This window comes from Lissotriton vulgaris, chromosome 4_1, assembly GCF_964263255.1.
Source record: "Lissotriton vulgaris chromosome 4_1, aLisVul1.2, whole genome shotgun sequence".
In the NCBI taxonomy this organism is placed as follows: Eukaryota; Metazoa; Chordata; class Amphibia; order Caudata; family Salamandridae; genus Lissotriton; species Lissotriton vulgaris.
Genome location: NC_141691.1, coordinates 1,764,901,914 through 1,764,925,871, shown reverse-complemented (window position 1 = coordinate 1,764,925,871; position 23,958 = coordinate 1,764,901,914). Strand labels below are relative to the sequence as shown.

At 48.2% G+C, this 23,958-nt stretch overlaps 1 protein-coding gene across 18 annotated transcripts in view; it reads left to right on the top strand.

The window, feature by feature from the left end:
* The window catches only part of UBR5 (ubiquitin protein ligase E3 component n-recognin 5), a 2,064,863-nt gene that overhangs the window by 461,172 nt on the left and 1,579,733 nt on the right, over nt 1-23,958 (top strand). For all 18 annotated transcript variants that reach the window (XM_086966085.1, XM_086966077.1, XM_086966080.1 and 15 more), the window contains 2 exons: nt 4,820-4,937; nt 15,426-15,610. In XM_086966085.1, coding sequence (XP_086822211.1) covers nt 4,820-4,937; nt 15,426-15,610 — 303 coding nt within the window. The remainder of the gene's footprint in view (nt 1-4,819; nt 4,938-15,425; nt 15,611-23,958) is intronic.

Below are 23,958 nucleotides of genomic sequence, written 5' to 3'. Positions count from 1 at the left end.
TATATGATCCCAGGACATCCCTGGAGACTATTATTCTTATTATAGTACAGAAGCTTGGTTACCAGTTGGAAGGAAATATGTTGGTTGGGTGAGAACTTCATCTTAGTCTGTTATGCAGTGTTGGACAGATCAGACCCAAGGAGTCCTACCAAGAAAGTAACAGGAGTAATTGAAACCATAGGCCTCATATATGCATAGTTCAGAAAAGTGCCTCTTTTTGTATAACAACCCCCTCCATAGTTTTTACTCTGAACTGCACTGGGCCCTGCTTTCCAGGCCCCACTGCATGTGTTTTGAACCCTTGAAGTACGTGTACAGTTGACTAATACCTGATGGGCTTTTTTTTATCTTACCCTAGTATTGTAGGTGGCTGGCTTTGTATATACTATACCAAAGTAAGGTATAGAGTGTACAGTCCCCCAAAGGTTTAGCAGAGGCTAAATTAGGTAAGTACTAACAGCTCTTTGTGGTAGTGTGGGCGAGCAGTTAGGCTTATCCAGACGTTTTGTTAACCATTTATTGTATTCACTCACTCAAGACTGATGGCATACACACAGACTCAATCCAGACCAATTAGGTAAGTATAAAAAATGTATAATTATGTTTTATTTTTAGAACCAAGCAGAACATGGCACAGGTAAGTAAAATATACTCTCAAATGCAAGACTTTACAAGAAAATGCAGTTGTGGTTGAATTTGCAATAGTTACCGGTTGGTATTGGTTCAAAACGCAGTTTAAATTATACCCTAAATACTTTTGCATTACTTTTAGATTACATAGACTACTCGGGTGGTATGCCTAGATACCACGCCCGGGATCTCACAATTCATGGTAAGTCTTTTAAAGATTTGCAGTGTGGTTTCATTTTCTCCATACAAACATCAGTTCAACACAGAACATTTTTAGGGACAAAAACACATAACATTGGTCCCTATGGGAGAAAAATCAGTTTCCCAGGTAAGTACTTGACTCACAAGTGCGAATTTTGGGGGCAAGGACCAAGGTTCCCCAATGTCTAGGTAGGCACTTGAGTTGAACCGCCAGCGGTACTGGGACAGCAGAGTTCAGGACACAATTTTAGCCAATGGGGCTATGGGGGCTTCGGTCAGGGACTCCTAACGAGCAGGCCACTCTGGTGTGGGAGTAAACCTCCTGGAGTCCAGGTCAGCACTGTAGTGGACAACAATCTGCCTAGGAGCTGCACCACCAAAACACAGGGGCGGCCAGGTGCAGTGTGCCAAGAAGACGTCCGTGACCTTGTGGATTCCAATAGAGACCTTCTGTTTGGTAAAGGTGCTGCAGCCTCGGGCAGGGAGGCTTCCTGAAGGCAACCACTGGCTGCAGTGGGAAATCTGGTTCTTAGAGGATGCCTGGACACCATTGGTTGGGCCGTCCAAGTCTGTGGGGTGTCTGGTACAGGGGTGTCGTTTAATGTCTGGTCTTCTTACCAGCTGAGGTCGATGAGATCCTTCCAGTTGAGGATGCGGGTGTTGTCTTAAAGCTTGAGGGAGGTTGGGGGATTACCAGAGCCCAGGTCAGGATCTCTGGGTAGACCTTCTTATGGTGTTGGGCCTCTCAAACTCAGGCTGTGGGTATCGGGTGCAGAGTGGAGCCGCCTGGATTCAGTGAGTGAGTTTTGACTTGGGCACATCTGGTGAGCACGAGACAGTCTGTAGATGAGTGCTGGGCAGATCCTCCGCGCTCTGGGGGTTGCTGACTGCTTGACATGCCGGAGTTCCAGCTGTAGGCAAGTTAAAGGTGGGATAGGCTGTTAGGGCTTGGCCAAAGCAGTAGCTGTCCTCTTTTTCCTGGGTCAGCACGGCTCTTCGGTCTTTCTAATCTGAGGAGGCAAGGTTCAGTGTCGCCCCATAATACTAAATGTAGGGGCTTTAAAGGGGTGTGCAGGCTAGGACAAATGGGCCCCTTCCCTCGGGTGGGTACAAACTCAATTATGCCACCCTCTAGTGGGAGGGGGGCATGAGCCTCTCCCCAATTAGCTGGGTATTCTCATCTTTAAGATGGGGGACTGAGATGTATCCTTCACCTCGCCTCCCCACCTGAAGGGTGGGGTTGGCAAAGCTGGGCACACCTCTCTCCTAGTTTGTTTTTCCTACCGATCCAAAGTGGGGGGCAGAACTGGTCCGAGCAGATGGCAGGCAGCTATTCAGGAACCACACAAGGCTGGCCATTTTTTAGGGGCATCACTAAGATGCCCTCTGAGTGCATTTACATTAAATCTCACACTGGCTTCAGTGTGGATTTAATGTGGTGGGAAGTTTTCTACCAAACTTCCCATGTTTTAGTAAAGACATTATGGAGCTGTGGAGTTCGTAATGACCAACTCCCAGACCATATACTCATTATAGCTTACTACACTTACAATGTCTAAGAATGGGCTTGGACACCATAGGGGTACAGGGCTAATGCCCCTCTAGCCTCATAGTGCACCCTGCTTGACGGGTGGTTTACCTAGGCCTCAGGCAGTGGGTAGCATGCATGGCACACAGGGATGTGTGCCATGTCGACCCTTCACTTTTCTCTGCACCAAAACATGCAGTCTGCAATGGAAGTGAGTAGGTGTGAAGGTACTGGGCCTCTAAGGGTGGCACAAAAGGTGCTGCAGCCCTAAGAGACCTTCCCTGGTCACAGTGCCTGTGGTACCCATGGTACCTTTTACAAGGAGCTTACCTGTTGCCCGAGATGCGCCAATTGTGGGTACAAAGGTACAATTTTGGGAAAGAACACAGGCCCTGGAACATGATTGGCAGGGACCCCAGGAACATCAAGTCAAAGGGCATCAGAAATCTGGCAAAAAGGGGTGGTGGCGGAGTGGGGTATTACCACAGAAACCCAGCTTCCTAAAACTACTCCTACTGTTAAGTGACCATTTTGTTCTAGTTATGCTCCTACCTAGTGCTCCTTATCCTAGTGTACCTATCTGTCAGAATCCTTGTACGGTGATCTAACTCACCAGTTACCTGTGGGTATGTTTCATATGGGTGCTCTTCTTGTTGTAGAGCTGGGCACCATCCTTCTCAGGAGGTAAACTGCATTCAGCTGGGCTGGAAATCCAGCTTGGGACGACTTTGACAGTGTCACCGAAATGCTCCTCTAAATAAACAAAGGAATGGTGTTGTTTACATAATAATTTTCACCCATGTTACCATGCTGATGTCCCAGTCAGGCCGTTAATATTGTTTCTAACTTGACAAAGCTGTAGCAGAGCGAACAATAACAAACACCAACATTTTACACTTGAGCTTACAAACAAAATGTCCAAGGCTCTGATACCGTGCCTATGAAGAAATGTAAATGTAAGCAAAAGTCATTTCAGAGAATATTCTCCATACAGACAATCAAGCAAATGTGTGTCAAATGTCAATGTTCAAGAAAGATGTTAACTTTAAAACTTGCTGCGGCAGTAAATGATGGACCGAATGCTGAATAAATCAACATTTTCCCAGTGTTAAGAGACCTAGATTGAGTTAATTGTTTTTTGCTCACAACGTCACCCAAGTTTGAACCCTGCCATATGCAAATCAGACTTGACCCTGCTCTTCATGGGAACAGTTCAGCTCTTACTGCCAAGCACAGTCCTCCCTGAACCAGACTGAAGCATCCTGGGAATGGTTTCGGGGTATATCACCCCAAATCAGCCAGGCCAACTTGAATCATGTGGCACAGCGATCTAGAGACCCACGTCTGCTCATACCCATCCCACCTAGGGCAAAAAGTGCTGCAGCAACAGATGATGGATGGAATGCTGAATAAATCAAACATTCTTCCCAGTCAAGAGATATGTGTCAAATCCGTCCATCCTGGTCCCTTGCTTTCTTTGCCACTGGATTCAAGCTAGGTTGGCTGATGAGCGGTGTTAACCTGAAATCGGTCCCAGGATCTTTGTTTCCGGTCGAGGGAGGACCTGGCTTGGTAGTTCGGGCTGGACTGTTTCCATGAGGACCAGTGTCCAGACTAATTTGCTTATGGCTGGGTCCACACTGGGGTGGCATAGTGAGCAAAAGAACAATGGATTTAACCCAGATCTCTTGACTGGGGGTAAATACTTGATTCATTCAACATACCGTCCATCATTTGCTGCTGAAGCACTTCAGAACGTGAACATGTTAGGTGGTGGTGTTTTCTCCGGGTCCTAATGTGAACAAAAAACAAGGGCTCTACGTACATATTTGGTGTACTTGTAGGCCTTTCTTTGAGCTCTTTTGTTTCTACTAGTAGGCTGAGACCACACATTGCTTACCATTGCTTGACTTAATTGTTACTCATTTGTTTGATTCTTATTGTTCAAGTGCCTTGTCTTCCTTTCTCTTTGTGTGTTGTTCCTCCCCTGGAGTATGGAGGCAATGCTTGTGTTCTCCCACAGTGCATTTTTGTAGGCACTACTTTTTTTCTTTGTTTAAGCGCCAGAATGCTTCCTTTTGGCGGCTCTCTTGCGTACTTCTCCCCTTTTTCTGTTAGTCTTATTGCCCCACATCCTTCCTCCTTATGGATACTTCTCATTGCTGATTCCTCACCCTTGATTATTCCTCAGATACTGGTCTGCATCAGGAAACTTTATTCTACAATCCCACTGTTATGCAGACAGAATTCCTGTATCTTAATGAATTTGTCAGCATATTTCTATTTAACAAAATCTGAATTAAACAGTAATAAGAAACCATGCCAGATAACATGCTATCAGAAAAAACCTCTGCACCAAAAACCTTTTTTTGTTAAAAATGTTTTGTTATATTTGTTTCATAATTTTTGTGCATTTAACCAGTGCTTTAAATAAACACACCTATTTCTATTCCTTACTAGGGGAGTAGTTCCTTTTAGCCAAAGAAAAAAAATGCTTGAAAAGGCACGAGCAAAAAATAAAAAGCCCAAGTCCAGTACTGGTATTTCTTCAATGCCCAACATCACAGTTGGGACTCAGGTAAGTACTCCACACATTTGCAGTATTTTTGTCTTATATGATGGTTATTTTTGAATATGTTGTAGACTGTCTGTTTTTTTTTATATTTTGTTGTTGACATACTAAAATTTCTATGTACGGTTAAACGTTGTATGCAATTAGTAATAAGTCCATTTCAATTGTACTTAAAATGTAAAAAATCCTTTAAAAAAATACTAAAAAAAAGTTTGTATATATAGTCTGAACAATGAGTCTGAAAGCCATGCAGATTTTAGGAAAAGTGCCTTATTTAAAATTCCAAATGTGGTTGTTTTTAAAAAAAGGACGAATTTTCCCAGCACACGATGAGCCAAATGTTTGTGTCCTGGCTGGGAGACGCAACATCACTGTTGCCTGCAATCGCAGACAATGGTCCCTGCAACACCTCGCATATCATGTACATCGAGCACAGCTGTTCCTCCGTATTCACCACAGCTGCTGCTGGGGATGTTTGTGTCGTCCAAGGCCTGAGTATTTGTTTAGGAGCCGTTATCCTTTCCGAGAGGAGCTGAAGCCTCCTGTGGTGGCTATAAGAATGCAGACAACATTGGAATACGTGGAGGACTGTGCAAAACATGGGCCGTTATTGGTTCCAGTAAAGCATCAACGTCTGGAGGTGCAATTGTTGGAAGTGTTAGACAGAGATCTAACACACATTCTTGTCTGCAGAGCAGGCATCAAAGGACAGAGTACACACTGTTCTAAGTTACAAGGAACAAGACTCGCTCAGTTCTCGAAGGCGAGGTGTGTCCAAATGGATTATCAAGTGATCACGGTATCGGTGCTCCAAGAGCATACGTTCCATCTCTTTGGTCACTGGGACGTCCATTGCGTAGCAGAAAATGGACTATCAGGATAACCTGCTATTAGGAACATGATCAGTGGAAAACCTCAAAAAATGCTTCAGAATACGGAGTGTATGAAGTTGGGAACAACTCAGAGGATTGTCTGAAAGGTGCTTAACACTCCAGAACCCATGGTCTTAAATAGGTGGACAATAACTGTTGTATCAGACATGTTAGATAAGTTGTACCATTTCTGTGAAATGGAAAGGGCAGTTTGTTCGTATCAATGCTTGTATCTCAACTGAGGACATTGCAACCTGGCGATCACCAGTTTCTCGGGCGGAGGTTAAGTGCATGGTTTGCTGTAAAAGCATGGCTTTCATTCGACTCAGAGTATCAAACCTTATACAGGTAATATTCAATGAAGGCCATAACAGCACCTCCCTGATTTGTGTGGGTTGGTGGAAACCATACTTGCATACAGCAAGTAACCCTGGAGTTTACAGTGACCAGATATGCGATGCCCGGGAGCATCCCACAACAACCTTCATCATTGAGCATCAAGTAACTCCTTTCGAAAGTAACTTGAACACCGTATTAATCACGGCAGCTGAGGAACCTTTAAAGTGGCAGGATGAGTTAGCAAGTGAACCATTACAGGCCCCATGAAGCAGGATATCCTGGCATATGAGAGTTCCACTTAAGGAATTCTTGCAGTTGGTACCGCTAAGTAACACTTCAGTGCCCCCCTTCCTGCATCGAAATCTGTACGGCAATTCCCAAGATTCCTTGATGAATTCTCTACCCGTCGCTTCATATCTGTCTGCTGCTGTTCTAGGCAATACTGAAACTGGAAAATTGTGACCGGTAGTGTTATATGGCCATGGATTAACCATTCTGTTAATGGTGATTCTGACACAGTAAAAGTTAGTTCGTCAAGTTTTTCAGTACGCAGCATTATATATTTTGTTCCTCTTTGTGCCATAGTAATCTGTTGGTCTGCTAAATTCTATGCAGAATATAAGAACGTTCTGTTGAGGAATCGCCAAGGCACAAATTGCAGCATACTGCTTAATAACATAATAGAACGTAATTGGGATTGTCTGTTATAGTATGGACAAGTCCTGTTCCAGTATATCAATAGCAGAAGATACAATGTTGTCCAGTGAATAAATCATGGATGTTAATGTGGTCATACCATTGCCAACTACATTTAATGCTTTTTCTATGTTTATTAGATCTATTTCAAGAAGTCTCTCAGCTGCTTCTTGGTGAGAGATTTTCCAGATTCCATAATAGACAGCGTAATAGAAACGTTTCTGACGTGGCTTTCTGGGACGTAATAAAAAATCCCTTAGATCCACCTTATTTGAGAGTAAGGATAAGTGCTGTTTCACCTGGGACAGTGCCGAAGTTTTTAGCCAATCGAGGCACAATTTCCCAACACTGTATAATGTTACTACCCCCGGATGTTCTCTTTGTACATATTGTGGGTCTGGTCTTTAGATACTAAACACTTACTTTATACCCTGATTCTTTATTGACATCTGTTTGTGTCTGTGGGCCAAACTAACCATCCCTTCCAATTGGGGTCTAAAGTATTGTACTGCATAATGTCATCAATTGTATCTCCTCCACTTTATGTAAAATTGATGTGATAAGGTGTGGGAATCAGTGGTGTGTTCAAATCCTTGTTCTTGGGTAGTCCAAGACCGGAAGTAAGTTCAAAAAGATGATCTGCTTTGGGATGAGTGGTAATTTTTACGGTGTAGTGCCCAAGTAAAAACTACCCAACCAGGGGCAGTAACACAGTACGTTTCAAAAGGAAGGTCGGTATAGTTAAGGTATTTAAATACACATAAGTAGGGATGTGTGTGGAACAAAAAATATAAATGGTTCACCACATATACAAACTTGTGTTCAACAAATCAATTTAGGAGAATTTAATTTCCAAAACATTACCAGCATATAATGCAATTAGTTTTCAAAGCATTGATATACATTTCATATTTCTAGTGCTCATGGGTGTAAGAAATGAGGGAATTACGGGGTAGTGGTAGTGAGTTCAAGTGGGGGACAGGGTAAAGGTGTTTGTGACATGGTATAAAATGCACAATGTTTACAAATAGACCTTCACAGCCTATGCATGGTTGGTAAGTTCGTATATATACATTGCTCAAGTTTACATGTGAGTTCAATACATTTAATTTCAATGAGCATGTAGATTTGAGTAGCATGGTCTACGTTTCGACCCCAGTAGAGAAGAGGGTAGGTGGTTGCCTCACAGCGGGGTCTTCATCAGGACAGTGGAGCACCTATAAAGGATAAGTATTATTCAGTCTCTGGTAATGATCATGGAATGTGGTGCAACGTAAAGGTAGGTAGATGAACATGGTACCTATTTGTGTGAAAGGAAAGACAGACACTGTTCAATCCTAAAGGGGCTCACTTCTGGCTCCAAGGTGACTAGAAGGAAAAGAATAACTAAATGGCAATAATGTCCAGCGAGGGATGGGCAACGTATGGGGAATCCCAAGTATGGTATACTCACAGTGCAAATGGGAAGGTATCGCCCGAAGGAGACGCGGATTAATACGAATGAGGCCGAGTCTGAAAGAAGAAGGGATGTTAACTTCAGGAAGAGCAAGGTGTGGCATTTAAGAATGTATATAAGCGAGGGCCCTGCTTGTCCTCATGGGACATCGTGTAGCAGGGAAAAACGCTGGTGGCATCTAAAAGAAAGAAGGGGGGGCGTCATTAAATCAAGCATTGGGAGACAATGCAAGGATATGGCTTACGTGAAACACGGACATGGAAGAAAACGGCTCCGGGGGCGGTATAATCGTGAATGCCCGTTTAAAATACAGCCCATTTAAATTGGGAGAAGACAGCGTCATACTTAGTTAGATGGCTAGGTGGGTTACAAGTCTGCGTTCTCCATTAGGAGACTGCTCGGAAAGGACGTGATTAGAGAAGAGAAACCACGGTGTTAGAAGTGCCCGCTGGGCACTTACCTGAGTGATCTGGTGATAAAGCTCAAAGACACTGAGCTGTCTCAGATGAGCTCACATTAGTTGTAGAGAAAGTGCGTGCACCGCTCGGTGCAGGCGCTGGATGGGAGCTAGGGGGCTCGCCTAGTCAACAGCCAATGGCTGGTCGGTGGGCGTGGCTGGGCTGAGCAGATGCTCATACGGGCCTGGATTAAGTCAGAGATTACGCTGCAGTAAGATGGATGTTAGAGGAGGTATGGTAGAGTAAAAATTAAACACGATGCTCGCCAAAGATAGGACAACCACAGAATATAATGGTTTTGACAATATTATAACAACCATGGGTAAACAAGGATTATATGATCATACATACAATCAATTAATCATGCCGTTTTATGTTTATGTATAGTGTAAGAACACACATCATCATAGTTGGACAATGGTACCTGCAGCCTGATATTGATTGATTAATCAATTTTGCATTGGGGATGCCAATGATTGTATACATATTATCAGTTGCCCTTTCACAACATGCAGTCCCCTGTGCATTGTCTGAGTGCGAAAAAGGGATTCGAGGGCAGCAGCGGTGTCGCTAGGCTTTACAAACATTAAAAATACATATCATGGGGAAGTGGCTAGCAGCCGTAGAAAATGGCCGCAGCCTAGGGAAGCTCTGAGCTTCAAACCCGGGCCTAATTTATCCGACTACTGATCCGGCAATCACTGTGCCCTGAAATACACCGAAAAGGCAGGCGGAAGGCATCGGGCGACTACCAGGAGTCCTCCGGTAAAAATCTGAGCGTCCGAAGGGCTGTGGCAGCAAAAGACATCAGGCGACCTCTGGCAGCTGGGAGACCGGGGCCTCGGGTGGAGCCGGCGGCCGAGGAGCGGGACCAGGAGTTCGGCTCAGAGAGGTGCAGTAGAGTCGCTGGAGGAGGCGCGGCCCCCTCCCAACCTCCGGATCGTACCCCAGCCCTAAAAAGAGACTGGGCAGTGGAGCCAGGGCCACGGTCCCACACAGACCGCCTTCATTGCACAGCTGACTGAGAACCCAGAGCCGGGGTGGCAGTGGGGGAGCTACACCGGCCGCCATTTTGAGAGCCTGCGAGCAGGGTCGCCGGACCAGGGCCTGGCAGCGACAGTGAATGGTAGGACCTACTAGGTGCGGACGACGCAATTGCAGCCCCGGGAGGCGATGGAAGAGAGCCCCCCCCCTCCTAATAAAGGCTGTGTGACCAGGTAGGAACGGGGGTAAACAGCTGCAACACTCTGGGGCCCGTGCCAAGGGGACGAAGGGACAATCTGCAGCAGCGAGCGAACGTGCCAGGCTGTGCCAGGGGGGCTGCCTGGCACCCGTGGGCGCCCCAAAGTCACAGCACCAAAACTGAGAGGGCCAAGGTAGCCCGGCATTCGGGGTGGGCCCAGGGGTGCCTCACCTCGGAGGGCGGCCACACCGCCATAGACGATACTTTTCCCCAGAGAGTGCAGGATTGTGATTAGGGATCCAAAGGGGTGGTCGCACAGGGTCTGCCCCTCACATCATCGGGTGGCGGATGCGGCCTGGGGCCCTGGACAGCAATTTGAGTACTGCCTCAAGGAGGTGCAGGTCGATCGATAAACTGCGTGCAGAGAGGTGTGGCGGCTGGGGCCCCCTCCAACTGCTGGGCTGAGAGGACCTGACCTTCCTGGCATACCCGCACCGGCCTGACTCACAGGACACACTTTACGTAAGCCCTGCAATAAGCGGATCACCTCTCCTGAGTGCCATAATGAATAACAGATCAGGGCGCGGGACTAACCAGGCAAAGCTGGACAAATTTGCATTTACAAAATCTCAAGGGGATGCCCCTGACAAAGAGGGCCCATCGACGACGGGGGCGGCTGGTGGCACCTCGCAAGAAGTTACCCTACAGGACATTATGGCCACCCTCAATAAAGTGGACACTAGGATCGGATCTCTGGCAATTGATCTTGCACTGATCCGAGCTGACTTTAATAAGATGTCCACTAAATTATCTGAAGTGGAAACGACGGCCGCCCTGACCTCCGACACCTCCACTCTCAAACAGGTGAGACAGTTGGAGGGAGACAACAAACTCCTGATGGCCCGCCTCGAGAATCAGGGGGGGTGGTCGAGACGGAATACCATCCGCCTTATTGACGTACCGGAGTCGACGGGGACAGGCCCTCGATCTTTGTGGAGGATTTAGTGACCACCCGTCTGCAGCCAAAGGGATTATCCAAGTTCTTTTCAGTGGAGCGCGCGCACCGGGTCCCAGGCGGCAGACCCAGGCCGGGGGGTCCCTCCATGTCCGATCCAACGTCAGAGATCGTGATGTAATCCTTCAGCCAGCTCGGCAGGCCCCCCCCCAATCCGCATTGACAATGCTGCAATTACGATCTTCACGGACTATACGGCGGCAGTGACAAAACCGCGCCGAGGATTCCTTGAGGTGAAAAAGGAGCTCCGAGAAAGAGAACTGAATTACATTGTTATATCCTGTTAAACTGAGAGTGGAGTCGGAGGGTAAGACATGGTTCTTTTCCACGCCTGAGGAGGCACAGGAATGGCTGGATGGGTGGCGCAAGGCAGGAAGACTGTGGCCGCCGAAACCCACATCAGGACGAACAGCAGGGAACACTGGAGTAGGAGTGAGTAATACCTTCCTGGAACTGTAGGAAGATTCAAACTTGCATGTGGTGACAGATGGGACTTGTTGCCAGACACTTGCCCTTTCAGAACGGCGTCCAATATAGTATGAGCTCCTCTAAAGAGGTGAGGCGGACTATTGGTGTGGGACCTACCCTCACTACTTACAGGTACTTTGTATGCTGGGTAAAGTAAGAGAACTGATGTGTAGTTCGTGGGACATTTCATACAGAACTTCTCCGCACCATTACTGACTATATACCCTACTGGAGGGCATTTGATTGCTAAAGTTTCTTTTGCATCGGCCTAAGGTGAAGCAGAGGCACTGTTCTCTTCCCCCCCACACGTTGAAGTATTGGGATGGGCATTAAGCGCCTTGCTAAGTTGGGGATGCGGGTAGTTTTGAATCCGTCGAGCAGGGAGGGGGATGGGTAGGGCGACAGGGGTTTTTCTGTATTCTTGCTATGTTGTTTTTGTTTTCAGGACAAAGGCATGATGAGGTATGGGCAGCTGGATGCTTTAAGGACAAGCGACATAGGGACCTCAAGGAACTATTACTACCGACTGGCTGCAGACACTGCAATACTTGACATGGGAGAGGATAGGGGGGGACCCTCCAAGATCCTTAGTGTCTCCAGTGACGCTGATCACTTGGAATGTACACGGCCTGGGGGATAAAATTAAAAGGAGACAGGTGTTACAATACCTGAGGCGTAAAGCACCAGCAGTGGCACTGTTGCAGGAAACGCACCTGGTAGGTGCGGCATGTAAGGCGATGAACCACTGGGGTTACAAATTGGTAGCACACTCTGAATTCACCTCAGGCTCACGAGGGGTAAGAATGAGGGTGTTTGCCCCCTGGCCCCCTTTTCCTCTCTGTTATAAGCCCCCCTACTTGGCCCTGACGGGGTTTCTCACTGGCAAGGCTGTTGCATCCGAGCTTGTGGATTTTTTCTCCCCACCTCCCCTTACGCTGGTGCTTACCCTGACTGCCGTGTTTTAATATCTGTGAAAACTCCGACTGCTGCCTCTCAATCTGCGGAGACTCCCTCACCCTAGCCCCCCCTTACCAGCCTGATTCCTTTGTTCTTTCTTACTTATTGCCCTAGCCTCCTCATACCCTCCTCTCTCACTCTGGTCCTCCACTCCTCCCTTTCCTTTTCCCCTCCTCTCCTCCTACTACCGCCTCCTTCACCCCCCTTTACCTCCCACTCCTTCCTCAGCCTGCCACACCCCCTTTTACCTCCCTCTCTTCCCTCTTAGTGCCTTCTCCTCACAACCCTACTATGCCTCCCCTGCATCTATCCAAACACGGCCCAAACTTGTGGTCCATTCTCTACCCCCTAATCTCTCAAAATATACCCAAAAAAAATAATTCAAACACAACCTTCTCATCCTTAACCCTGAAACACTCATCGTTGACAACTACTACAGCCTCACCTCCCCTATTATTACCAACTACATTTTCTATTCCAAACGCCCCTCTAAATGGAAAAGCACTTTCCTACAATCTCTCCCAGTCACGAAGTGCCTCAAAATCCCCCCTGGCCACAAACTATCCACGACTCCCTCTCCTACCTTTCCTGGGGAAATCGACATCTCCATTTTTAAAACCGGTAACATCCTCATCCAAGCTGCCGTTCCCCACCTCAACACCTTTGAATTTAACTTCAGATCACTGACAATCCAACTTTACAAGTCCCCCCTCTCATCCTTTGCCCTCCTCTTTAACCCCTCTCTCTCATCCTATACTCCCCTCCGCAGATATGCCCACGTCCAACAATGCCTTACAATTGTTGACCATCGAACTTCACAATTCCACCAACAACCTTCCCCCCTCTCACCCTTTTCCCTCCACTTTAACCCCTCTCCCTTATCCTCTTCTCCCCTCCGCAGACATGTCTGTGTCCAACAATGCCATTCAATTGCTGACCATGTCCACGTCCAACAATGCCATACAATTGTTGACCTCCACTCCCCCGCTCAGCCCTCTGGCCCTTCCCACTCCCACGGTCTCTCCTCTTCCCCAGGACCTACCTACTCCCGCAGCTCCCAATCCCCTGCACATCGACCTGCCCTCCCTCATACCTCACTACCCACGCCACGTGTGCTAACCCCCACCACCTTACGGACTCTCCGTGCCCTTCCCCTCCTCCTCTGACCCCACCCTTTTCCTCCTCTTCTAAACCCAGCCTCTCCCCCCCTGAAACTCATTGCACCCACCACCCCGAACCGTCTCGCACTCTATTCCAGAATAGCCCCTACACCTCCTCCCCTAGACCCATCCTCTGTCCCTTTGAAACTCATAACTCCCACCATCCCGACCCGCCCTTCACCCTACTTCCGAACAATCCTGCCCCTCCTTCACCTCTTATGGCCATATACCCACCTTCCCCCTCCATGCCTCTCCTCTTGCCCTACTATGAACACCCCCGTGCCGCTCCCTCCACCTTCGCCAATTTCCCACCTTAGTCTTATATCTAACTCTCTTGACAACATTGAACGCACTCTTGCCACTCTCTCTAGAGATCTCGCTCATCTTAGATCTGATTTCTATTTCCGCAAAAACGGAGCCCTCCCACTCAGGATAAACACCACTCACACCAGACATATTAATCCCACTACCCCCAAACCTTTTTGCACAACTCCTCTACACTGCCGCGCACACAGACCTCTCTGCACCGCCTGCCCCCTCTCACCTATGGAGATCCTAGACCTCTTCAAATCCTACCCTCGCTGCTCACCCACTAATATCCAGCCTCCCCCTGTCTCCAGCATCCCTGTCATATTGGGGACTAGCCGAACTCCCCGCTCACCTAGGCCACCTCCCCAACTCACCTCCATCCACTCCCTTCCACTCCCTTCCACTCCCCCTAAACCTCTTTCCTGCATGCTTGTCAATTGTCGGTCCGCTGTTCGACATGCCATTGAAATCTCTGAAACTATTCTTAGTGAATCCATCGACATCACGTTCCTAAAGGAAACCTGGCTCAATGACCACTCAACAAGCATCCTTGACCTCCTCGCCCCTACAGGCTACTCTATTCTAAGAAAAGACCGGCCCATCCGAAAAGGCAGTGGTGTTGCCATCATCTTCAAAGAGGAATTACAACTTTCCCTTGTCAATAACACTAATTACTCCACCCTTGAATTCCTCGAAGCTGAACTCAAAATTCACGGCTCCCAACCCATTCGCCTTCACAACATATATAACCCTCCCGGCAATACACATCCCTTCGTTGATGAGCTATCCGACCTTCTTACACAATCATCACTTTCCGACTCCCAAAACATTTTTCTGGGAGACCTCAACCTCCATTGGAATGAGACCAATAACCCCTCTATCACCCTCCTATCCAACCTTCTCGAGATCAATAACCTCGAGCAACTTTGTAAATCTTCGACCCATTCCAAAGGAGCAATCCTAGATGCCATCTTTACAAGCAAAGATTTAGCCCTCCTATCCAACATCGTTCCCATCGACTGGTCCGACCATCATCTCATTCTGTTCTCTATAGCGGTCTCTGCCATCCCTCCTCCCACGAAAATCATTAAACCCATGAAACTGTCCAGAAATCTTAATAATATCCCCCCTGATTTACTGGAATCCAGACTCCATGCCCAACTTCTCACCATCCCTCCTTCACTGAACGCGAATGAGCTTACAGAACACTACAACAAAGCAGTCGTGGATACCCTGGACCTCCTGGCCCCGCTGAAGCTTAAAAACCAAAGAACCATTACTTCCAAATCATGGTTCAATTCTGAGCTTAATAATGAAGGACGCTCACTTAGACGGACGGAAAGAACGTGGAGACAACACCCTACCCCTTTGCACCTAGCTCGCCTCAGCAAAGCGCATTTCAGCGTTTGTGTATAAATGTGATTTGTTTATTAGAACAGGAATGAGTTGCCTTTAGTGTATTGCTGAAACCTCTCTCATAGATAATAGCAGTTTGCCACTGTAATTAATTCTGCCACTGTAATGAATTCTAACAGCATGTCCGTTTCTAATTTAAGCATATAAATTATTTTCATTTGACAGGTGTGCCTTAGAAATAATCCACTTTATCATGCTGGAGCAGTTGCTTTTTCAGTTAGTGCTGGAATTCCTAAAGTTGGTGTCTTAATGGAATCGGTTTGGAACATGAATGACAGCTGCAGATTTCAGCTTCGTTCTCCTGAGAGCCTAAAGAGCATGGAAAAAGTCAGCAAGACTACAGAAATCAAGTAGGTCTCCATTGGCAAAATATTTCTGAAGTAATGAATCCTTGTGATAAGCTGTTTTTTTTTATCACAAATTGGTCTAATAATTTATATTAGTTTTGTAAAAATTAAAATAGTGTGCTTTCTTTGAAGCCTTAAATTAGATGTTATTACTTTTCCACCACTTAGCTGTACGTTAGGAGAGAATTAAAGTTGAAATAGTATGTGTACTCTTTATTTAGTAAACTCAATTTCTTAACCGTGGAACTCTCTCTGATATTCATAATGGTAGATTATTGGTGCATATATTTGAGATCTGTCATCGCAAATTTTGTCTTTTTTCTTTTAGAAATTTCATGGTTTCCAGTCCCAAAAAAATAAGTGCACATTGTAGGAAGCTGGCTCTGTATATACTGTACCAAAATGAGATGGTGTGTACAGAGTCCAGTGCAACCCCAGAGGTAAAAGTAGATAGCACCTTGCCCTCTATTTGTTGTCGTGTGGGCGAGCAGTAAGTCTTTATTAGAGGGTAGTGTTAAGCATGTGTTGTACACACTCAGGCAGCAAATGATGTCTCACACAAAGACTGAACTCAAGACTAATTTGTTTGTATCAAAGATATTAAGTTATCCTATTTCTTAGGACCAAACCAAGCCTGGTGCAGGTAAATGGAAATAAATGCTTTGCAAAATCTTATTCAATGTTTTACAATTGAATGCAGGTTCGAATTACAGGAAGCAGCAAAGGACTGGGGTAGCTCACAAAGGCGGCAAACCTTTGAAGCTTCCCCTTCGTGAACCCTGCCCATCCTGGGTGAGTAGACTTGGCACCTTGTCCCAGAATGTGCATGGTTTCAGACCCCGGAGAGCAGCAGGCCCTCTACCCAGGAGTCCAGAAACATGTCTGGTGGTGGCAGCTCGCTAGAAGCCACTCAGCCTGGACGCTAGTATCTGAAAGAGAATTGGTTATAGATTCCTTACCTTAGAATTACCCCCAGGCGTCAGACTGAATGCGCAGAATTTTTCGTCAGCACTACCCCTGCGTGTCAAAAGGTGGCATCGGTTGGCTCTGCGTTCGTCGTTGGCGTCGTGATCGCCAGGATGACGTTGCGGTAGCTACTTAATCGCTGACATCGCACGCCTACGTCAGTTCTTTCTTTTTCCGCCCCAGCCAGCGCAGATCCGGAGAGAGCAGTACCTCCAGTCACTTTTTGACTGACTTTTTGCCATCTTTTGTCGACGTCGTTTTGAGTCTTCGACTCCTGGTGCATGTTGGGGATGCCCGGTTTCAAGGCTTGCGGTTCCTGCAAAGGGAGGATGTCTGTGACTGATCGGCACCACGTGTGCCTGTTTTGCCTGGAACCCGACCCGGACTCCCAAGTTGTGTTCCGACTGGTGGACCATGAATCAGAGTTCTTTACGGGAGCGGTCCCAAAAGCTAGGAACAGCAGTCTGCTCCACGCCGCTCGAGATCCCGGTCACGTGGGAGGTCGAGGAGCCACCACCAGTCCTCTTCTAAGTCTTCGCACTCCTCAGGTAAGTCGAAGCATAAGAAGTCGAAAAAGCATTGTCTCTCTTTAACTTCTCCCTGTCAGTTGGCCGATGCGATGAGGGATGTGGGGTGGTGCCCCTCCCGCGGCATACTCCTGCTGAGCCCACTGGGTCGACTCAGAGTTTCCCTCCCTTCCCAGGACCCGGAGCGACCCCTGCCCAGCTTCGGAGTTTCTACAAAGCGATGCATGCCATCTTTGGGCAACCTGACTCCGCAGGCATGAAAAAACAAATATGCCCCTGCACTATAAACATTCAAAGAGTGAATAGTAATAGTGTAAGTTTTTTTAGGAAAATAATGAAGGCATTAGGACAAATCTAAACATTTAGTGAATCTCCGAGAATGAGTATATATGCATGGAGATACATAGGTGGAGAAAGAGTCTGTTCTTGGTGTAGTCACTTCTGTTTATTGTTCCATTTCAAAAGCCAACACGTGTTTCATCGCAGGGAACAAACTGCGAATCTTCAGGGCTTGATTGAAAAAACTATTGGACTAGATACATTCCATCCGGATGTCTAATCCTCAATCACTTTTATGATAATGAAATTTTGGGGAGATGGCCGGTCAGTGTGCAGACTCTGTTCAGTGTCCTCGTAGGAAAACGATAGTGGTGAAAGTTCGTTATGCAAAAGCCCAGTCCGGGCGTTGCGTGGAATCCTAAATTCGGATTTCCAAAATTATTAGATCGGGCTGTGCGAAATCTCGTTAATTCCCGAGTGAGGTGACAACCGGGAGGAGAAATACGTTTGTGGATAGGCGGGTGCGCCGTTTTGTCCACGTAGGCAGTTCACCTATGTTGATCTCCCTCTCTTGGTTTCCCGGCGCCGTGTATCACGAACGGACCGCAACGCCCGGACTGGGCTTTTGCATAACGAACTTTCACCACTATCGTTTTCCTACAAGGACACTGAACAGAGTCTGCACACTGACCGGCCATCTCCCCAAAATTTCATTATCATAAAAGTGATTGAGGATTAGACATCCGGATGGAATGTATCTAGTCCAATAGTTTTTTCAATCAAGCCCTGAAGATTCGCAGTTTGTTCCCTGCGATGAAACACGTGTTGGCTTTTGAAATGGAACAATAAACAGAAGTGACTACACCAAGAACAGACTGTTTCTCCACCTATGTATCTCCATGCATATATACTCATTCTCGGAGATTCACTAAATGTTTAGATTTGTCCTAATGCCTTCATTATTTTCCTAAAAAAACTTACACTATTACTATTCACTCATTGAATGTTTATAGTGCAGGGGCATAGTTGTTTTTTCTGTTGTGTGGATCAGCTTGCTGGTCCTTCTTGGAGTGGTTCAGAGGTATTACCGCTCGCCTCATTGCCTAAACTGACTACCGTTTTAATATATTACCTTGCGTCCACCTAGGAAGTGCGCCCAGTAATTCTGGAAAACTAAAAGACCTCTAAGCTGTTTTTTGTATGACTCCGCAGGCATGCCTTCGTGTCCCGCAACCTCAGCTGGGTGCCCTGGGTTTTCGACGCTGGCGGCTTCGGCCCGGCACTGCAGGGTCCCCTTGAATCTAGGCCTGCATCCGGATCTGCGCCCGTCGACCTGACCAAACGCCCCCAGACGCAGATTCTAAAGGCACCACGTCTGCAGCCGACACCGGTTGTGTCCCCAGCTAGCGTGGACCCCGGCTCCACCCCAATACGGACAGGGAGCTGGATCAATGCCGGTTCTGGCACCCATGGGTACTTTTGTGCTCCTGTTCCACCCTGACTAGTTAGAATATTATCCGGGCTGGTGAGAGGAGTTGGTGGATGCCATTGGCTGGATACTTCCCCAGACCTTGGCATGTTGTCTTCTCTTGCCGTGGCTACAGACGAGGGAGCTTCTCATGCAGTGGTGTTGCGTAGGGCTGCCGAGGCTCTCAACCTTGAGCTACCTAAGGCGGAAGTCAGGACTAATCTCCTGACAAAGGTACTTCAACCGGCAGCAAGCTCTTCGGAGCCCCTGCTGACGTTCAATGAAGCTCTCACTGACATCCTTTTGGGCATCTGGTCCAGGTCCAGCACAGGGGCATCTGTGGATAGGATGATGACTGCGCGGCTCCAGGAGACCCCTCTTTCCTCTCCCAACAACCCTCTCCTGAGAGCTTGGTGGTCTAAGCCTCCAGGTCCAAAGGCGCATTCCCTAACGCACCACCTGATAGGGAATCCAAAAAGCTGGACCATCTTGGGAAGAAGTTTTCTTCCTCCCGCTAGGGACTGCAGTCGGTAAACACTTCATGTCTGTTGGCCAGTTACACCCACTCTGTGTGCGATACAGTGGCGCAGGGGCTGCCCCAGTGCCCTTAGGAGGCCCGGGCCGTACTCTCCTGTTCAGTTGCCGAGGGGAGAGACGCAGCCAAGTTTACTATTCGCTGTTGACTGTACACTGCCCACTCACTAGGCAGGACATTTTCATCATCGGTAGCCCTTTGACGCTACGCCTAGCTAAGGTCGACTGGTTTTTCAGGGTATGTCCAAGTTACCCTTATGGACATGTCCTTTGATGGCAGTCGCCTGTTTGGCGACAAGGCAGACAACTTGCTAGAGCGCTTCAAGGACTCTCTGGGTACGACCAAGTCCTTGGGCTTCTCCACCACCCGCCCGCTCAGTTTGCTTTTCACCCCTCTCGTGGCTACGGAAGGGGTGCCCCCCACTTCCTGCCCAGAGCCACAGTTCGGTGCAAGCTGTTCAGCCTCTTCGCGGCCGAGGGTGTGGGAACCACATCGGCGGATCTGGGGGCCAGCGAGCGGGCCAGTCCACCACAGCCCCCACTGCAGCAGCCACCTGGTCTGACCTTTCAGCGCCACCAATCACCAGTGGGTGGCAGGATTCGCCTCCCCTACTGGCCCACCATCTCGTCGGACAGGTGGGTTTTGAGATAGTCCAAAGGGGCCACTCCCTCTCCTTCGAGACTAACCCTCCATGCGAGTCACCTCAGCACCATCACATGTTGGTTACGGCTCTCTTGGCCAAGGGAGCCATCGAGCGAGTTCATGCCCCAGAAGTAGGTCGTGGTTCCTATTCCCACTACTTTATAGTGCCCAAGAAGGACATATGCCTGGGTCCTTTCTTGGGTCTCAGGAACGTCAACCGCTTCCTCTGGAAGGAGAAGTGTCCTGTCTGCCCTCGACCCTGGAGACTGGATGGTAGCGTTGGACTTTCAGGATGCTTATTTTCAAATCCCCATCCTGCCGGCCCACCGGCGTTACCTGCAGTTCATGGTGAGCCACAAGCACTTTCAGTTTACCGTGCTCCCCTTTGGCCTTACCAGTGCCCCTCGGGTGGTCACGAAAGTGATGGTGGTGGTCGCAGCTCATCTGCCCAGATCGGGGGTTCGAGTCTTCAGGCTGTCGTCTCCCACCTCCAGACTATGGCCGACCTCCTGCATTTGGTGGGGTGCACCATCAACATGCCGAAGTCACACCAGACTCCCTCTCAGAAGCTCCTGTTAATTGGAGCTTTTCTGGACACGATGCAGTTTTGGGTTTATCCTCCCGACCAGCGAGTCTGAGATATTCGGGCTAGGATTCTGATCTTTCAGCCGAGTAGGAAAGTGGATTGTATCTGTTGCAGTAATCCGATGTGAGAGGGATGGGCGGAAAAAGAACTAAGAGGTCTTATGCGTGGATCTATTGTGGCGTTTATTTAAGGGTTGTGCATAAATTAAACAAATGAGATAAAGTAGGTGTTTGTCTTCCAAGGATGCGTCTTCTGGGATGGTGGTTATCTTCCTCTGGTGATCTTCTCTCAAGGTGGGTGTTGGTGACATTCCCCTGGGTAGCGTGTAGAGAGAGAAGATACAGACGGTAAGTAATACTGTCGGGGGTCTGTTTAAGAAGAGTGCCACCACCAAAGGTTTTTAGAGATTCCCAGGTGCATTTAGGATTGGGTATGTGCATAGGCAGATAAAGACAAGAGGGGTTTAAACTAAGAGGGGTTCAAACTAAGAAAAGATTCTTTTCACCGGTCCTTTCTTCAGGACCTAAACTTGCGTGTGGTGTTTGCAACACAACAGGGAGCGCGAGGCTTACGAACGTCTTTAGGGACATGAATCACTAAAGTTCGGTAACCCACTCTCACACGCTGGAGGTCAACTTTAAGAAGGAGAGAAAAAAACAAAGAAACACCTCCCCCCTCCTCCCAAACGGAAAAGAGGAGAAAAACAAAGGAATCAGCAAAAAAAATAACTGCAAACCCCACACGCCAGCCCGTAACGTTCTCCTGCCCCAACCCCTTCGCCTGATTCACACACTGTGAAAGCCGTAACTCTCCAGAGTTACGGCGGCACTTGGGCGTTCTCCGGGGGTGTCCACCAATCTTCGGACCACGACTCGGCCTCCCCTTCTGCAGCGTCGTCCTCGTCTGTTTCGGCTGGGCTGTAATCCTCTGGAAGGTCCTGGTCTCTACTAGTCCACGTCCGATTTTGCGCGTCTTCCTCCTCTCTGCCGACGTCTTCCGGGTTCTCCTCTCCGGTCTTCCCATTTGGCTGTGGCTCTTCTGCAGGGAAGAGGTCTCCGGGTTCGTTAACCCTCGATGTTCCGGGCCAGGCAGTTCTTGTAAAACAATCCGGTGGGGGCTAATCACACCCCCCAACTTTTTGCCAGAGTACTGATGCACTTTGACTTGATGTACCCTGGGTCCCTGCTAATCAGGTTCCCAGGGCCTGTTTTCTTTCCCCAAAAGTAACCCAATTGGTATCTCTGGACATATATGAGACCCAGGTAAATTGTACCACATGTATCCAGGGCACTGTGACCGGGGAAGACCTCCAAGGGCTGCAACACTTATTGTGCCACCCTTAGAGGCCCTGTACCTTTACACACACAGACTACCTTTGCAGTCTGCATGTTTTGGTGCAGAACAAAGTGAAGAGTCAACATGGCACACATCCCTGTGTGCCATGCCTACAACCCACTGCTCTGGCACAGATCAGTCAACCCTCTAGCTGGGTGCCCTATGCCAGTGGCGTGAGCCCTTTACCCCTACAGTGTCTAAGTCCTTTCTTAGAATTTGTAAGTGCAGTGCTGCCATTAATACTATATGGGGCTGGGAGCTTGTCATGACGAACTCTACAGCACCAGAATGGCTACACTGACAACTGGGAAGTTTGGTATCAAACTTCTCAACAAATTAAACCCACACTGATGCCAGTGTGAGATTTAATGAAAAATGCACACAGAGGGCACCTTAGAGATGCCCCCTGAAAAACGACCAGCCTCTGGTGGGTTCCCTGACTGGTACACACCAGGCTGCCACCACAACACATGTTTCTGGACCCCTATGGTGGGATCCTTCGCTCCCTGAGTCCAGAAACAAATCCTTCCTGGGCGGAGGTGTTCACACCTCCCCCAGGCCAGAAAGAGCCATCTGTGGCAGGGGAGATTCAAGAGCCTGGCAGCCTTTGTAATGCAAACCCCAGCCTCTCCTGCTAATAGGAGCAGGCCCCCTTCCCGTCCCCCCTCCTTTTCGGCAGGAAGACAGGCGGGAAATGCTAGACAGCCCAGAAGGTGTGCCCTCCTCTGTCAACTCCACCCCTCAGGTGGGGGAGGCGAGGTGAAGCCCCCTCTTCAGTGCCCGCAATCTTGTGGATTGCAGGCACTCCCCAATCAGGATTAGGGATTGTGCTCACTCCCCCATGTGGGGTGAGCACACTAAGGGTGTAGTCACCCTAAGGTCAGTAGCCCATTGACTAATGACCTAGAGACCCCCAAAACGCCACCTAAATACAGTGTTTAGGGGGCAGCCCTGAACTAAGAAGGCAGATTCCTGAAACCTAGGAAGAAAAAAGACAAAAGATGCACAGCAGAGGAGACTGCAGAGAACAACTGACTTGGCCCCAACCCTACCAGCTCGTCAGCAGTTTCTAGAGATCCTGCGCCAAAAATAGTCTTGTCCTGCAGCCAGCGATCTCCAGAACTACTGGGAGGACTGACTGCCTTCAACAAAGACAGGATCTCCTGTGAACAGCAGCCCTGTTCAAAAGAAACTACGAAACCCAACTCCGAGCCTTCTAAGGACAAAGAAACCAGATGCCTGGAACTACCACTACCACTACCACCACCACTGCACCTGTCGCCTATGGCCCGAGTTCGAGTGCCCACTGGTCCCAGCGAGGTCCCCCAGCGCTTCAGAGTCCGAGGTCTCCGTGGGTTGACCCCTCCAGGACCCCCTGACGTCGCCTGCAGCCCCTCCCCCACCTCGTGGAGCCCGGTAAGCTGAAATTCGACCCCTGCATCCAGCCGACCTGCGCCCTGGAGCACAGAACCCGAGGTTCCCCTACGTCCCTGAGCCCTCCACTTACCTGCCAAGCTGTTGGTTCCTCCTGCAAGTCTTCCTGGATCGAGCCTGCAGCTAAAAATCAAAAACGAAAATCCCCATTAAAAACGGGGCACCCAACGCCAGAACAGCACTCTGCACACGGCTGCCCCAGCGCCGCTTAGGGTGCACCTTTTGTGCTGGCTTGATTACCCATTTGCCCAGAGCTAAAGTCCAGGAGCTTTGCTCCCACAACCGTTTTCAGTATTTACAGAACATACATCAGGCCACAGAAGTAAACTGCAATCTTTCAGATATTTGTCCAGTTAATGACACCATGTTTTCCTGTTGATTAGTAGCTATTAACGCCAGAACAAAGATGTCAACAGTTTCCAAGATTTCCAAGTTACTTGCTCAGTCAGTGAGTTGTTTAATGATGGATTTTGCTGTGACGATTATAAAGAGCTTAAAAAAAAAGAAAAAACATTTTATGATCTAAATATATTAGAGCTTTGCTTAAACTTATCTGTATAGCACCAATTTCTTAATCTT